Source organism: Haematobia irritans, chromosome 1 (assembly GCF_050003625.1).
Source record: "Haematobia irritans isolate KBUSLIRL chromosome 1, ASM5000362v1, whole genome shotgun sequence".
NCBI classification, from domain to species: domain Eukaryota; kingdom Metazoa; phylum Arthropoda; class Insecta; order Diptera; family Muscidae; genus Haematobia; species Haematobia irritans.
This window is the reverse complement of record NC_134397.1, coordinates 74,239,854-74,256,704: the sequence shown is the minus strand read 5'-3', so window position 1 is coordinate 74,256,704 and position 16,851 is coordinate 74,239,854. Positions and strand designations below refer to the sequence as shown.

The following is a 16,851-nucleotide window of genomic DNA, read 5'->3' as shown; positions in this document are numbered from 1 at the left end:
AATTTTGTATAACTTGGTTTGCTCATACTTTTAATGGATAATTTTAATTTTTTTTGTTTCAAATAGGATAAAAACAGAGTAAGAATTCATAAAATGGTAGAAATAATTTAAATTTTGTCGAGAAAAATACTAAATCCAATCTGAAAAAATTGTGAATTTTTGAAAATATTTGAGGTGAAACGTTTCCGCCAAGCGTTAGAATCCATTAAAAATGATAAAAAATTATAAAAATTATTTATTTGACAAAATATCACAGCATTTTTTAATATTTCACCCAAAGCATTGAGTTCGGATCACACCTAAAGAAGTGATGCAAATTCAGTGCAACGGCTGTTGAAATGGAGGACTTCCGTCCTATGACAAGCTCATGTTAAATTCATCGCTTCTGCGTCAATTTTGCACCACTTCCGGATCCAAAAAGAACATTTTCATTACTTTTTTGGCGACGCTTTTTTTGCTGGGATACACAGCACTAATAGAAACAAGTATATACTGCCGTAAGTTCGGCCAGGCCGAATCTTATGTACCCTCCACCATGGATTGCATAGCAACTTGTACTAAAGACTGTCATCCACAATCGAATTGTTCGGGTTGCGGTAACACTTGCCGATGACAATGTCTCTTGAAACTTCTTAACATCGTCTTCTAAATTGTAAGTGAGTCCATGCGGGGTATATATTAAACAAAAAAGGCCGATAAAATACGTATATAATTCAGTTTGACAAAATTTTCTATAGAAATAAAATTTTGACAAAATATTCTATAGAAATAAAATTTTGACAAAATATTCTATAGAAATAAAATTTTGACAACATTTTCTATAGAAATAAAATCTTGAAATAATTTTCTATAGAAATAAAATGTTGACAAAATATTCTATAGAAATAAAATTTTGACAATGTTTTCTATAGAAATAAAGTTTTTGACAAAATTTTTATAGAAATAAAATGCTGACAAAATTTTCTATGGAAATAAAATTTTGACAAAATTTTCTATAGAAATAAAATTTTGACATAATTTTCTATGGAAATAAAATTTTGACAAAATTTTCTATAGAAATAAAATTTTGACAAAATTTTCTATAGAAATAAAGTTTTGACAAAATTTTTATAGAAATAAAATGTTGACAAAATTTTCTATAGAAATAAAATCTCGACAAAATGTTGTATAGTAATACAATTTTAACAAAATTTTCTATAGTAATAAAATGTTAACAAAATTTTCTATAGTAATAAAATTTTGACAAAATTTTCATGGTTGTCAGAGACCATATACTATGTTAACACCACGTACCAAATTGCAACCGAATCGGATGAATTTCAGCCGGATCGGATGAAATTTGCTCCTCTTAGAGGCTCCGCAAACCAAATCGGGGGTTCGGTTTATATGGGGGCTATATATAATTATGGACCGATGTGGACCAATTTTTGCATTGTTCTTAGAGACCATATACTAACACCACGTACCAAATTTCAACTGAATCGGATGAATTTTGCTCATCCATAAGGTTCCGGAGGTCAAATCTGGGGATCGATTTATATGGGGGCTTTTTTATAATTATGGACCGAAATCGACCAATTTTGGCATGGTTGTTAGCGGCCATATACTAACACCATGTATCAAATTTCAGCCGGATCGGATGAAATTTGCTTCTCTTAGAGGCTCCGCAAACCAAATCGGGGGTTCGGTTTATATGGGGGCTATATATAATTATCGACCGATGTGGACCAATTTTTGCATGTTTGTTTAAAACCATATACTAACACCATGTACCAAATTTCAGCCGGATCGGATGAAATTTGCTCCTCCAAGAGGCTCCGCAAGCCAAATCTGAGCATCGGTTTATATGGGGGCTATACGTAAAAGTGGACCGATATGGCCCATTTGCAATACCATCCGACCTACATCAATAACAACTACTTGTACCAAGTTTCAAGTCGATAGCATGTTTCGTTCGGAAGTTAGCGTGATTTCAACAGACGGACGGTCGGACGAACGAACCTGCTTAGATCGACTCAGAATTTCACCACGACCCAGAATACATATACTTTATTGAGCAATATTTCGATGTGTTACAAACGGAATGACAAAGTTATATACCCCCCATCCTATGGTGGAGGGTATAAAAATTTCGTTCCAAAATCGTGAACGGTCGGTAACAAAATGAAACGGAAATGTTCACAAAAAAATCAAAACGAAATATTCATGGGCGTTAACGATTTCATGGACGGCTCTTGTTTTTCATTGGTCATAAAAAGTCTTAAAATATTCGTTAGACGTTCTTATCGCAACTCCGTCAGTGGTGCAATGTGCTAAGGCGTCTGTAACACGTATAGAGCTAACAAGTATATACGGCCGTAAGTTCGGCCAGGCCGAAGCTTATGTACCCTCCATCATGGATTGCGTAGAAACTTCTTCTAAACACTGCCATCCACAATCGAATTACTTAAGTTGCGGTAACGCTTGCCGATGGCAAGGTATCTTAAAACCTCCTAACACCATCTTCTATATTGTATGTAAGTCCATACGTGGTATATATTAAATCAAAAAAGATCGATCCAATACGTATATAATTCAGTTTGACAAAGTAGACATAAAATTTTGACAAAATTTTCTACAGAAATAAAATTTTAACAAAATTTTCTATAGAAATAATATTTTCACAAAATTTTCTATAGAAATAAAAATTTTGACAAAATTTTCTATAGAAAGAAAATTTTGACAAAAATTTCTACAGAAATAAAATTTTCTATAGATATAAACTTTTGACAAAATTTTCTATAGAAATAAAATCTTGGTAGATTATTTTTGGCTCGAGTGGCAACCACGATTATGAACCGAATAAAATTTGAACAACATTTTCTATAGAAATAACATTTTGACAAAATTTTCTATAGAAATAAAATTTTGACAATGATGAAAATTTTATTATGAACCGAATAAAATGTTAACAAAATTTTCTCTAGAAATAAAATTTTGACAAAATTTTCTATAGAAACAAAATGTTGACAAAATTTTCTATAGAAATAAAATTTTGGTAGATTATTTTTGGCTCTAGTGGCAACCATGATTATCAACCGATATGGACCAATTTTTGTGTGATTGGACCAATTTTGGTATGGTTGTTAGCCACCATATACTAACACCACGTTCCTAATTTGAACCGGATCGGATGAATTTTGCTCCTCCAAGAGGATCCGGAGGTCAAATCTGGAGAACGTTTTATATGGGGGCTATATATAATTATGGACCGATATGGACCAATTCTGGCACGGTTGTTAAAGATCATATACTAACACCATGTTCCAAATTACAACCGGATTGGATGAAATTTGCTTCTCTTGGAGACTTCGCACGCCAAATCTGGAGATCGGTTTATATGGGCGCTATATATAATTATGAACCGATGTGGACCAATTTTTGCATGGTTGTTAGAGACCATATACCAATAACATGTACCAAATTTCAGGCGGATCGGATGATTCTCTTTGAGGCTCCGCAACCCAAATCTAGGGATCGGTTTATATGGGCGCTATATATAATTATGGACTGCATGGTTGTTAGAGATCATATACCAACACTACGTACCAAATATCAGCCGGATCGGATGCAATTTGCTTCTCTTTGAGGCTTCGCAAGCCAAATCTGGAGATCGGTTTATATGGGGTCTATATATAATTATGGACCGATGTGGACCAATTTTTGCATAGTTGTTAGAGATCATATACCAACACCATGTACCAAATTTCAGTCGGATCGGATGAAATATGCTTCTCTTAGAGGCTCCACAAACCAAATCTGGGGATCGGTTTATATGGGGGCTATATATAATTATTTACCGATATGGACCAATTTTTGCATGGTTGTTAGAGACCATATACCAACAGCATGTACCAAATTTCAGCCGGATCGGATGAAATTTTCTTCTCTTTGATGCTCCGCAAGCCAAATCTGAGGATCGGTTTATATGGGGGCTATACGTAAAAGTGGACCGATATGGCCCATTTTCAATACCATCCGACCTACATCGATAACAACTACTTGTGCCAAGTTTCAAGTCGATAGCTTGTTTCGTTCGGAAGTTATTGTGATTTCAACAGACGGACGGACGGACAGGCTTAGATCGACTCAGAATTTCACCACGACCCAGAATATATATACTTTATGGGGTCTTAGAGCAATATTTCGATGTGTTACAAACGGAATGACAAAGTTAATATACCCCCATCCTATGATGGAGGGTATAAAAATAAAAGCGGAAAATTTTTTATAAATTTGTAACCATTACGTTTTCAGACAATCAATGCTGGTTGTTGTTTTGACAACACATGATGCCATTTTATTGTTGTCAGATTGACAGCGTCTATTCTCGGTCTGACACCACATGTGTGTTGATTTACTTTCATCAACGAATCGTTTTGCAATGTGAACGCCATTCATGATTTTTTTCTATGGACGATTAATTATGCACCTATATTCGTGGTGTAGTTCCGAGTTAATCTGGCTAGACATGAAGCAGCCACTATAACCTAACTTAATTCAATCTACTAACGAAGCGGTCAACTGGACCACTATCCCACACTAAACCTACTATTAAAGAAAATGCAAAGAATAGTTTGCATTACTATTACTCGTTTGTTCAGAATTTTCGTATACATTTCTTATATCTAATAGAGAATTTCAAGAACTGCATCGAAAGTCAAACAGAGAGACAAAACCCAGAACACTAACAAGAAAATCGAATTTTCTCCATTCGAAGCTAAAGCGAAACAAAATAAAAACAAGAGGAAAACGTAAAGCAACTTACCTCATGTCCTTTTTGCTGGGCACTGCAATTACTTATATCCAGAGATCCACTTATAAAGTCATTTTGTACATCAACAATCAGGAACGCGTTCACAGGACGTACAATCTGCAAAGTAGAAGATGAAGAAGAAGAACGAGAATAAGCATGAACACACACAAAAGGACATTATTACTCCATGCTACTCTTTCGCTTTCATGAAAATGTTTTTGTTTTTTAATTTTTTTTTGTATGACAACTGACAGAATGACTGACTATCATCCATAAAGTTTTGCATCATTCCATCATCATTATCATCGTCAACGTCAACATTTAAATGGCATAAGGAACAAACTACTTTGATGGGCGGGGGAGCGACCATAAGAAATAACTTAAAGCAGCCAGAACAAAAACAACAAGGACATCAGCAATGGCAACAATAAAGTCAGGTAAACTCCGATGCGCTAGGAAAATTTCCAAGAACAAAAATTTCCACCAACTTAAAGGACACAAACAAAAACTTTAATACATGGTGAAAATATTGTAAAAGTAAATTTCATACAAAACAATACATTTGTGGAAAGAAAGACGTATAAACTTTAAAATTTTAAGTTTTGTAGGAGGGAACTTTGCATGATTCAATCAATGAAACTTCTAGAAGAGTGCAACGGAAATCAGTGGATATGATAGCGAGACCGCTCCTACTTGCTGAAGGAATTAACTTCCGTAACTAACCCTGGACTAATAGAAAAAATTACGTTCTAAATCGTGAACGGGCGGTAAATATTTTTGGAAAAATTAATTTTGTTGTTGTTTGATAGTTGACCTTTAAAGTGTTAATTATATTAGTTTAGTTCGGCCTGAGGTCATGAATTAAAACAGATGTTGTTGTTTTTGTTGAGTTGTATTTTTATTTAAAATTATCCAATATTTCGAAACATCTCCGATAACAGAAAACATTTTACACATTAATAAACAACAAGTATATACGGCCGTAAGTTCGGCCAGGCCGAAGCTTATGTACGCTCCATCATGGATTGCGTAGAAACTTCTTCTAAACACTGCCATCCACAATCGAATTACTTAAGTTGCGGTAACCCTTGCCGATCTTAAAACTTCCTAACACCATCTTCTAAATTGTATGTAAGTCCATACGTGGTATATATTAAATCAAAAAAGATCGATCCAATACGTATATAATTCAGTTTGACAAAGTAGACATAACATTTTGACAAAATTTTCTACAGAAATAAAATTTTAACAAAATTTTCTATAGAAATAAAATTTTCACAAAATTTTCTATAGAAATAAAAATTTTGACAAAATTTTCAATAGAAACAAAATTTTGACAAAAATTTCTACAGAAATAAAATTTTAACAAAATTTTCTATAGAAATAAACTTTTGACAAAATTTTCTATAGAAATAAAATCTTGGTAGATTATTTTTGGCTCGAGTGGCAACCATGATTATGAACCGAATAAAATTTGAACCAAATTTTCTATAGAAATAAAATTTTGACAATGATGAAAATTTTATTATGAACCGAATAAAATTTTAACAAAATTTTCTCTAGAAATAAAATTTTGACAAAATTTTCTATACAAATAAAATTTTGGTAGATTATTTTTGGCTCTAGTGGCAACCATGATTATGAACCGATATGGACCAATTTTTGTGTGATTGGACCAATTTTGGTATGGTTGTTAGCGACCATATACTAACACCACGTTCCTAATTTGAACCGGATCGGATGAATTTTGTTCCTCCAAGAGGCTCCGGAGGTCAAATCTGGAGAACGTTTTATATGGGGGCTATATATTTTTATGGACCGATATGGACCAATTATGGCACGGTTGTTAAAGATCATATACTAACACCATGTTCCAAATTACAACCGGATTGAATGAAATTTGCTTCTCTTGGAGACTTCGCAAGCCAAATCTGCGGATCGGTTTATATCGGGGCTATATATAATTATGAACCGATGTGGACCAATTTTTGCATAGTTGTTAGAGACTATATACCAATATCATGTACCAAATTTCAGGCGGATCGGATGAAATTTGCTTCTCTTTGAGGCTCCGCAACCCAAATCTGGGATTCGGTTTATATGGGCGCTATATATAATTATGGACCGATGTGGACCAATTTTTGCACGGTTGTTAGAGACCATATACCAATACCATGTACCAAGTTCCAGCCGGATCGGATGCAATTTGCTTCTCTTTGAGGCTTTGCAAGCCAAGTCTGGGGATCGCTTTATATGGAGTCTGTATATAACTATGGAGCGATGTAGACCAATTTTTGCATGGTTGTTAGAGACCATATACCAACATCATGTATCAAATTTCAGCCGGATCGGATGAAATTTGCTTCTCTTTGAGGCTCCGCAACCCAAATCTGGGGATCGGTTTATATGGGCGCTATATATAATTATGGACCGATGTGGACCAATTTTTGCATGATTATTAGAGACCATATACCAACACCATGTACCAAATTTCAGCCGGATCGGATGAAATATGCTTCTCTTAGAGGCTCCACAAGCCAAATCTGGGGATCGGTTTATATGGGGGCTATATATAATTAAGGACCGATATGGACCAATTTTTGCATGGTTGTTAGAGACCATATACCAACATCATGTATCAAATTTCAGGCGGATCGGATGAAATTTGCTTCTCTTTGAGGCTCCGCAACCCAAATCTGGGGATCGGTTTATATGGGCGCTATATATAATTATGGACCGATGTGGACCACTTTTTGCTTGGTTGTTAGAGACCATATACCAAAACCATGTACCAAATTTCAGCCGGATCGGATGAAATTTGCTTCTCTTTTAGGCTCCGCAAGCCAAATCTGGGGATCGGTTTATATGGGGGCTATATATAATTATGGACCGATGTGGACCAATTTTTGCTTGGTTGTTAGAGACCATATACCACCACCATGTACCAAATTTCAGCCGGATCGGATGAAATTTGCTTCTATTTTAGGCTCCGCAAGCCAAATCTGGGGATCGGTTTATATGGGGGCTATATATAATTATGGACCGATGTAGACCAATTTTTGCATGGTTGTTAGAGACCATATACCAACACCGTATACCAAATTTCAGCCGGATCGGATGAAATATGCTTTTTTTAGAGGCTCCACAAGCCAAATCTGAGGGTCCCTTTATATGGGGGCTATACGTAAAAGTGGACCGATATGGCCCATTTTCAATACCATCCGACCTACATCAATAACAACTACTTGTGCCAAGTTTCAAGCCGATAGCTTGTTTCGTTCGGAAGTTAGCGTGATTTCAACAGACGGACGGACGGACGGACATGCTTAGATCGACTCAGAATTTCACCACGACCCACAATATATATACTTTATGGGGTCTTAGAGCAATATTTCGATGTGTTACAAACGGAATGACAAAGTTAATATACCCCCATCCTATGATGGAGGATATAAAAATATATATCAAAACCCAAAAATATTGATAATTACTTTTAGAAGTAAAGAACAATGAACTTATTCCCAAACGAATAAATTTACAACTAAAGGCTAATTTGATTTTCTATATTTTTTACAATATTTCTATAAATATGTGCACAATGGTCTGTATCAGTCTTAAAATTCATCCGTCTTTCTGTAGGTAACAGGTTGGCTGATTAGGACCCCCCGGTCTGACACATAGATGGCATCGCTAGTATTAAATGCATATTATTTTTATATAGTACCAACCTTCAAATGATTCGTGTCAAAATTTCACGTCTGTAAGTCAATTAGTTTGTGAGATAGAGCGTCTTATGTGAAGCAACTTTTGTTATTGTGAAAAAATGGAAAAAATGAATTTCGTGTTTTGATAAAATACTGTTTTCTGAAGGGAAAAAATACGGTGGAAGCAAAAACTTGGCTTGATAATGAGTTTCCGGACTCTGCCCCCCAGAAATCAACAATAATTGATTGGTATGCAAAATTCAAGCGTGAACGCAGTGGACGCCCGAAAGAGGTGGTTACCGACGAAAACATCAAAAAAATCCACAAAATGATTTTGAATGACCGTAAACTGAAGTTGATCGAGATAGCAGAGGCCTTAAATATATCAAAGGAACGTGTTGGTCATATCATTCATCAATATTTGGGTATATGAAAGCTCTGGGTGCCGGGCGAGCTCACATTTGACCAAAAACAACAACGTGTTGATGATTCTGAGCGGTGTTTGCAGCTGTCAACTCTTAATACACCCGAATTTTTTCGTCGATATGTGACAATGGATGAAACATGGCTCCATCACTACACTCCTGAGTCCAATCGACAGTCGGCTGAGTGGAAAGCGACCGGTGAACCGTCTCCGAAGCGTGGAAAGACTCAAAAGTCCGCTGGCAAAGTAATCGCCTCTGTTTTTTGGGATGCGCATGGAATAATTTTTATCGATTATCTTGAGAAGGGAAAAACCATCAACAGTGACTATTATATGGCGTTATTGGAGCGTTTGAAGGTCGAAATCGCGGCAAAACGGAAGAAGAAACAAGTATATACTGCCGTAAGTTCGGCCAGGCCGAATCTTATGTAACCTCCACCATGGATTCTACGAAAGACTGTCATCCACAATCGAATTACTTGGGTTGTGGTATATTAAAACTTCTTAACATCGTTTTCTAAATTGTGAGTTAGTCCATACGTGGTAACATAGAGAGCCAGAATTGAAATATGGGGGTCGCTTATATGATATGGACCAATTTATAACTATAGACCGATATGGACCTCCAAGAAGCTCCAAAACCAAATCTCGGGATCGGTTTATATGGGTGTAATATATGATTATGGATTGATATGGACCACTTTTGGCATGGCTATTAAATATCGTACGCTACCACCACGTACCAAATTTCAACCAGATCGGATGAATTTTGCTTCTCCAAATGGCACCGGAGGTCAAATCTGGGGATCGGTTTATATGGGGGCTATATATAATTATGGACTGATATGAACCAAATCCTGCATGGTTGTTGGATAACATATACTAACATCACGTACCAAATTTCAACCGAATCGGATGAATTTTGCTCTTCCAAGGGGCTCCGGAGGTCAAATCTGGGGATCGATTTATATGGGGGCTATATATAATTATGGACCGATTTCGACCAATTTTTGCATGGTTGTTAGAGATCATATTCTGACACCATGTACCAAATTTCAGCCGGAATGGATGAAATTTGCTTCTCTTAGAGTCCCCGCAAGCCAAATTTGGGGGCCCGTTTATATGGGGGCTATATGTAAAAGTGGACCGATATGGCCCATTTTCAATACCATCCGACCTACATAAATAACAACTACTTGTGCCAAGTTTCAAGTCGATAGCTTGTTTCGTTCGGAAGTTAGCGTGATTTCAACAGACGGACGGACGGACTGACATGCTCAGATCGACTCAGAATTTCACCACGACCCAGAATATATATACTTTATGGGGTCTTAGAGCAATATTTCGATGTGTTACAAACGCAATGACAAAGTTAATATACCCCCATCCTATGGTGGAGGGTATAAAAATTGTTGTTCCACCAAGACAACGCACCGTGCTACAAGTGAGAACGATGGCAAAATTTCATGAATTGGGCTTCGAATTGCTTCCCCACCCACCATATTCTCCAGATCTGGCCCCCAGCGACTTTTTCTTGTTCTCAGACCTCAAAAGGATGCTCGCAGGGGAAAAAATTTGGCTGCAATGAAGAGGTTATCGCCGAAACTGAGGCCTATTTTGAGGCAAAACCGAAGGAGTACTACCAAAATGGTATCAAAAAATTGGAAGGTCGTTATAATCGTTGTATCGCTCTTGATGGGAACTATGTTGAATAATAAAAACGAATTTTGACAAAAAAATGTGACCTTATCTTATCCTCGTTGTCCTTATGAAATATTTCATCGCTAATATCGTGTACTTTTCTTATAAAATTTGTAGCCGTATTCATTATGATTCGTCTAGGATGTTTGGAGTTCAAATTTATCAATCGTCCTGGGGCTGTTGGTTTTTGATACCAGTTAATTTTTATTCCATTTTTTGTACCTTAGAATTATAGTATCTAAGTATGGTAACTTGTTGTCCTCTTCTGTTTCCATCGTAAATTGAATTTGTCTATCAAATGCAATTAACGGCCATTTTCATGTAGCTCCGTTAGATTTTAACTACCAGTTAACAGAAAGTAAAATGGAAATATCTTCTCTCCGGTTAACTTTAACTGAAAAATTTTTAGCAGTTAAATTCCTAACTGTCATATGAAGTATATAGACAAGATGACAGATATGTCCAGAGTACGGTATAAAAGTTCGTTAGCTAACGTAGTACTAACGGATCTTCATGAAAATTGGGGTAAAGCTGATAAAGTATAGAACAGATCGCCTACATATTTTGTCATTATTTTTGGTGTGATTGTCAATTTTTCCATCACTGAGTCTAAGAGCTATTTATCCACACTGAAAAAAAAAAAATGTTGTGATGTTAAAGATTTCATGTCTTTAAAATACGAATGCAAATTTTGCTTAGCATAGACGAAGCATTTCTCTAATATAAAGTTTTTTTTCCTTGTCAAAAAGTCGATAAACTTTTCAATGAAGTCGTACTGTCCTTATACAGTCGACTCCGCTTTAGCGCAATGCGCTTTACTGAAAAACCTCGGATAACTGAAATCGATCGCATTCCCCAGTTGTTTTTTCTGTCCATTTCATTTAAATTACTCCGCTTTAGTGAAACTCCGCTTAACTGAAAAAATCGGATTACTGAAAAGTTTTTTGTGTTCAAATGAGTTTCGTCACATTAGTATGACTTCGCTTTACTGAAAATGCCACATTCTCGCTATTGAGAGAGAGTACATTTTCTTCTCCGTATTGAGAACGCTTTATTTCAAGTGAAGATGGCACTTTCAAAACAGTTTAAATCACTCTGTAAATAAAATCAACTGAAAGGTAAAATTGTAGATGGCACACACACGGAATCAAACACCTTGTTTTTATTATTTTATGTACATAGCATTGGTCATAAGTTCGGTTAACTGAAATTGAGTGGATTTTTTTCCAGTTATACGGAGTCCGCTTTACTGAAACTTTTTCAGTTATCCGAAGTTCGCATTATGGAAAATGCAGTACTATAGTACTTTTTTCAATACTTTTTCAGTCAGTACCGTAGTACCCCCGCGAATGATTTAGTACCTTTTGTGTAGACATTTTTAAGCCGATATCAGATTTATGGTACAATAGTTTTGACAAAATATTTTAATATTTTGAGAGTCTTTAATAAACTTATGTGCTAATAGTTTTTTACAAGTTTGGCAAAACAGTTCATGCGGGAAGAAAATCTCGATTTTGTAAAAGCCCTAGTCAAAAACACGTTTTTTTAATTTTAAGAATGTTTTAGGTGAAAAATTTTATTTCTATAGAAAATTTTGTTAAAAATTTGATTACGGTAGAAAATTTTGTCAAAATTTTATTTCTATAGAAAATTTTGTCAAAATTTTATTTCTATAGAAAGTTTTGTCAAAATTTTATTTCTATAGAAAGTTTTGTCAAAATTTTATTTCTATAGAAAATTTTGTCAAAATTTTATTTCTAAGGAATTTTTGTCAAAATTTTATTTCTATATGAATTTTTGTCAAATTTTTATTTCTATAGAAAATTTTGTAAAAATTTTATTTTTATAGAAATTTTTGTCAAAATTTTATTTCGGTAGAAAATTGTGTCAAAATTTTATTTCGGTAGAAAATTGTGTCAAAATTTTATGTCGGTAGAAAATTTTGTCAAAATTTTATTTTTATAGAAAATTTTGTCAAAATTTTATTTCTATAGAAATTTTTGTCAAAATTTTATTTCGGCAGAAAATTGTGTCAATATTTTATTACGGTAGAAAATTTTGTCAAAATTTTATTTCTATAGAAATGTTTGTCAAAATTTTATTTCTATAGAAATGTTTGTCAAAATTTTATTTCTATAGAAATGTTTGTCACAATTTTATTTCTATATAAACTTTTGTAAAAAATTTATTTTTATTTATTTACAGAAAATTTATGATGTACCATGAAGTACAACTGTGGCAACCGTGATTACAGTACTACGGTAATCTTTGTAAGCGGATACTAACAAAATATTTAAAATTGAGGAGTTGACGAACAAACTTTTGTTTTCGTTAAAATTCAGTCTAAAGAAGCTCTTCGCAATAATCTTCCAATGGAATTTTTGTTGAAATTTAGTGAAAAGTACTTTTTCGCTTAAAAAAATATTTTTTTGTACTTTCTTAAAAATTGTATTTTCCATCCCTGCCTAGCAATGGATACAGGAATAACAACTTTATCATGCAGGAAAAAGTGACTACCAACAGTCTACTTGCGGTCCTGAATTGAGTTTATGCCAGTATTTTTCTCAGTGTAGACTTTAATTCTCTTAAGCACAACCTCATCCATCAAGTTTCGCAAATCTCCTTCCATCACAATAATGTGGCTACAATGTCGTAGTAGTCATCATTATCATCATTCATTCAGCTCGTCTCCGTTTCCATTCAATTCACTACAGGTGAGTTTATTTCCGTTACAAAAACAGAAAGAGAGAATAAAACAACGAACAAAATGGAACCAAACCAAGTAAACATCACGAGAATCAAGCCAGAAAGTAAGTCTGAAGAAACAGATTTTATAGTTTAACCATAGCCGGATGTAAATTCATTGTTATTGTCAGTTGTGATGAGACTTGATGATGATGATGTTGGCGATGATGTGATTCCCTTCTCTTTGGCGGAGTTTCACATTCAGTTGACTTGAATTGTTGTCTTGTCACATGCCGGATATGAGCTTTAAGTACTTGAATACGACACTTGATTCTTTGCTATCTTGATTTTTCTCCTTTTGTCGCGTTTGTCATTGTCCTTAATAGGATTTTAAATGGAGGATTATAAACGATCTGACAAAGGAAGCTGACTTCATTAATGACGAAAGGACATACCAAATTCTTATTCAAACCTAATTATGTCTTGGCAAAGAATTTTAAAAATAATTGTGGAGTTTTCCATGTGGAGATGGTTTAATTTTTAAGAGTTTCCTTTAGATTCTATAGTTAAATTGTAACGTTCGATGTTTAATTAACAAGGGTATAACTTTCTGCATTTCTTTAGACATTTCTCAATTTCAGACTAACACTATTTGAACCAGGGAAAAGTAAACAATCTACCATGGATTGCGTAGAAACTACTACACTAAAAAAAAGCATACCCGGTTCCAAAGATTTTGTCTTTACTTTAAAAATTTTGTTATTGATTCCAAGCCAAAGAAGCGGGGAATACAAGTAAGGATGCTTTTAAGGCACAATTCTCTTTTAAATTTGGGTTTTGTGTACTGGCTTCTAGGAAGCAAATTTTAATTTTTCGCTTTTTCAGCATTTTTCCTCGTATGCTATTAAAGTCCTTTAAAAACGAGGTAACGCCAACTTTATTTTCCAAATTAAGACTCGACTTCCAGTAGAAATTATGCTATGCTTCAAGTAGAAAACGCCTTTAAAATAAAGTTTTGAAAAACATGTCCTATATTTGAACGATTTTTATACCCTCCACCATAGGATGGGGGTATATTAACTTTGTCATTCCGTTTGTAACACATCGAAATATTGCTCTAAGACCCCATAAAGTATATATTCTGGGTCGTGGTGAAATTCTGAGTCGATCTAAGCATGTCCGTCCGTCCGTCCGTCCGTCCGTCCGTCCGTCTGTTGAAATCACGCTAACTTCCGAACGAAACAAGCTATCGACTTGAAACTTGGCACAAGTAATTGTTATTGATGTAGGTCGGATGGTATTGGAAATGGGCCATATCGGTCCACTTTTACGTATAGCTCCCATATAAACCGATCCCCAGATTGGGTTTGCGAAGCCTCAAAGAGAAGCAAATTTCATCCGATCCGGCTGAAATTTGGTACATGGTGTTAGTATATGGTCTCTAACAACCGTGCAAAAATTGGTCCACATCGGTCCTTCATTATATATAGCCCCCATATATACCGATCCCCAGATTTGGGTTGCGGAGCCTCAAAGAGAAGCAAATTTCATCCGCTCCGCCCGAAATTTGGTACATGATGTTGGTATATGGTATCTAACAACCATGCAAAAATTGGTCCACATCGGTTCATAATTATATGTAGCCCCCATATAAACCGATCCCCAGATTTGGCTTGCGAAGTTTCCAAGAGAAGCAAATTTCATCCAATCCGGTTGTAATTTGGAACATGGTGTTAGTATATGATCTTTAACAGCCGTGCCAGAATTGGTCCATATCGGTCCATAATTATATATAGCGCCCATATAAAACGTTCTCCAGATTTGACCTCCGGAGCCTCTTGGAGGAGCAAAATTCATCCGATCCGGTTCAAATTTGGATCGTGGTGTTAGTATATGGCCGCTAACAACCATACCAAAATTGGTCCATATCGGTCTATAGTTATATATAGCCGATCTCCAATCACACAAAAATTGGTCCATATCGGTTCATAATCATGATTGCCCCTCGAGCCAAAAATAATCTACCAAAATTTTATTTCTATAGAAAATTTTGTCAACATTTTATTTCTATAGAAAATTTTGTTCAAATTTTATTCGGTTCATAACTTGGTTGCCACTCTATCCAAAAATAATCTACCAAGATTTTATTTCTATACAAATTTTGTCTACATTTTATTTCTATAGAAAATTTTGTGAACATTTTATTTCTATAGAAAATTTTGTTAAAATTTTATTTCTGTAGAAAATTTTGTCAAAATTTTATGTCTATTTTGTTAAACTGAATTACATACGTATTTGATCGATCTTTTTTGATTTGAATATATACCACGTATGGACTTACATACAATTTAGAAGATGGTGTTAGGAGGTTTTAAGATACCTTGCCATCGGCAAGCGTTACCGCAACTTAAGTAATTCGATTGTGGATGGCAGTGTTTAGAAGAAGTTTCTACGCAATCCATGGTGGAGGGTACATAAGCTTCGGCCTGGCCGAACTATGAATGAATTTTTGTCCGGTAATTAGAGAGCCAAAAGTGAAATATGTGGGTCGGTTTATATGGGGCTATATATAACTATGAAACGATATGGACCAATTTTGCATGGCTGTTGGCGGCCATATACTAACACAATGTACCGAATTTCAAACTGAACGGACGAAATTTGCTCCTCCAAGAGGGTCCGAAAGCCAAATCCGGGGATCGGTTTATATGGGGGCTATATATACTTATGAACCGATGTCGACCAAGTTCTGCATTGTGCATATAAAATTAAAACGAATCAGGTTAAATTGGCTACTCCAAGAGGATTTGAAGGTCAAATATGAGGATCGGTTTATATGGAGGCTATACATAATTATAGACCGATATGGACCAATTTTTGCAGGAATGTTAGGGTCCATAGACTAACATTACGTATCAAATTTCAACCAGGTCGGATGAAATATGCTTTTCCAAAAGGATCCGCAAGAAAAATTTTGGGAGCCGGTTTATATGGGGGCTATATAATTATAGACCGATGTGGATAAATTTGTGCATAGTTGTGAGAGGCCATGTACGAACTCAACGTACAAAATTTTAATCGGATCGGATGAAATTTGTTACTCTATGAGGCTCAGCAAATCTGGGAGTCGGTTTATATGGGGGCTACATCGATAGCTTGTTTCGTTCGGAAGTTAGCGTGATTTCAACAAACGGACGGACGGACATCGCTGGATCGACTCAGAATTTTACCACGACCCAGAATATATATACTTTATAGAGTCTTAGACCAATATTTCGATGTGCTGTAAATGGAATGACAAAGTTTCACAAAACATTTTCCAATTAAAGTCTTTAATTCCAATTAAAGTCTTAGAAAATATTCAATTAAAAATTTGATTGATTTGAAACAAAAATCAATCACAAAAATTAATAGTATTAATTAATTTTTTAATTGGATCACTTAATGTTTAAATTGACTTTCAATTAATTTGTTAATTGATACTATCATATCATTGAAGGCATTTTAATTAAACACTTAATTGGATCAATTAATTTCATGTT

The 16,851-nt window shown here is 35.0% G+C and overlaps 1 protein-coding gene across 4 annotated transcripts in view; it reads right to left on the bottom strand.

Annotated features, from left to right (window-relative positions):
* Positions 1–16,851, bottom strand: part of Naam (Nicotinamide amidase) — a 143,936-nt gene that overhangs the window by 19,134 nt on the left and 107,951 nt on the right. For all 4 annotated transcript variants that reach the window (XM_075290769.1, XM_075290767.1, XM_075290768.1 and 1 more), the window contains exon 4: positions 4,808–4,912. In XM_075290769.1, the coding sequence (XP_075146884.1) occupies positions 4,808–4,912 (105 nt within the window). The remainder of the gene's footprint in view (positions 1–4,807; positions 4,913–16,851) is intronic.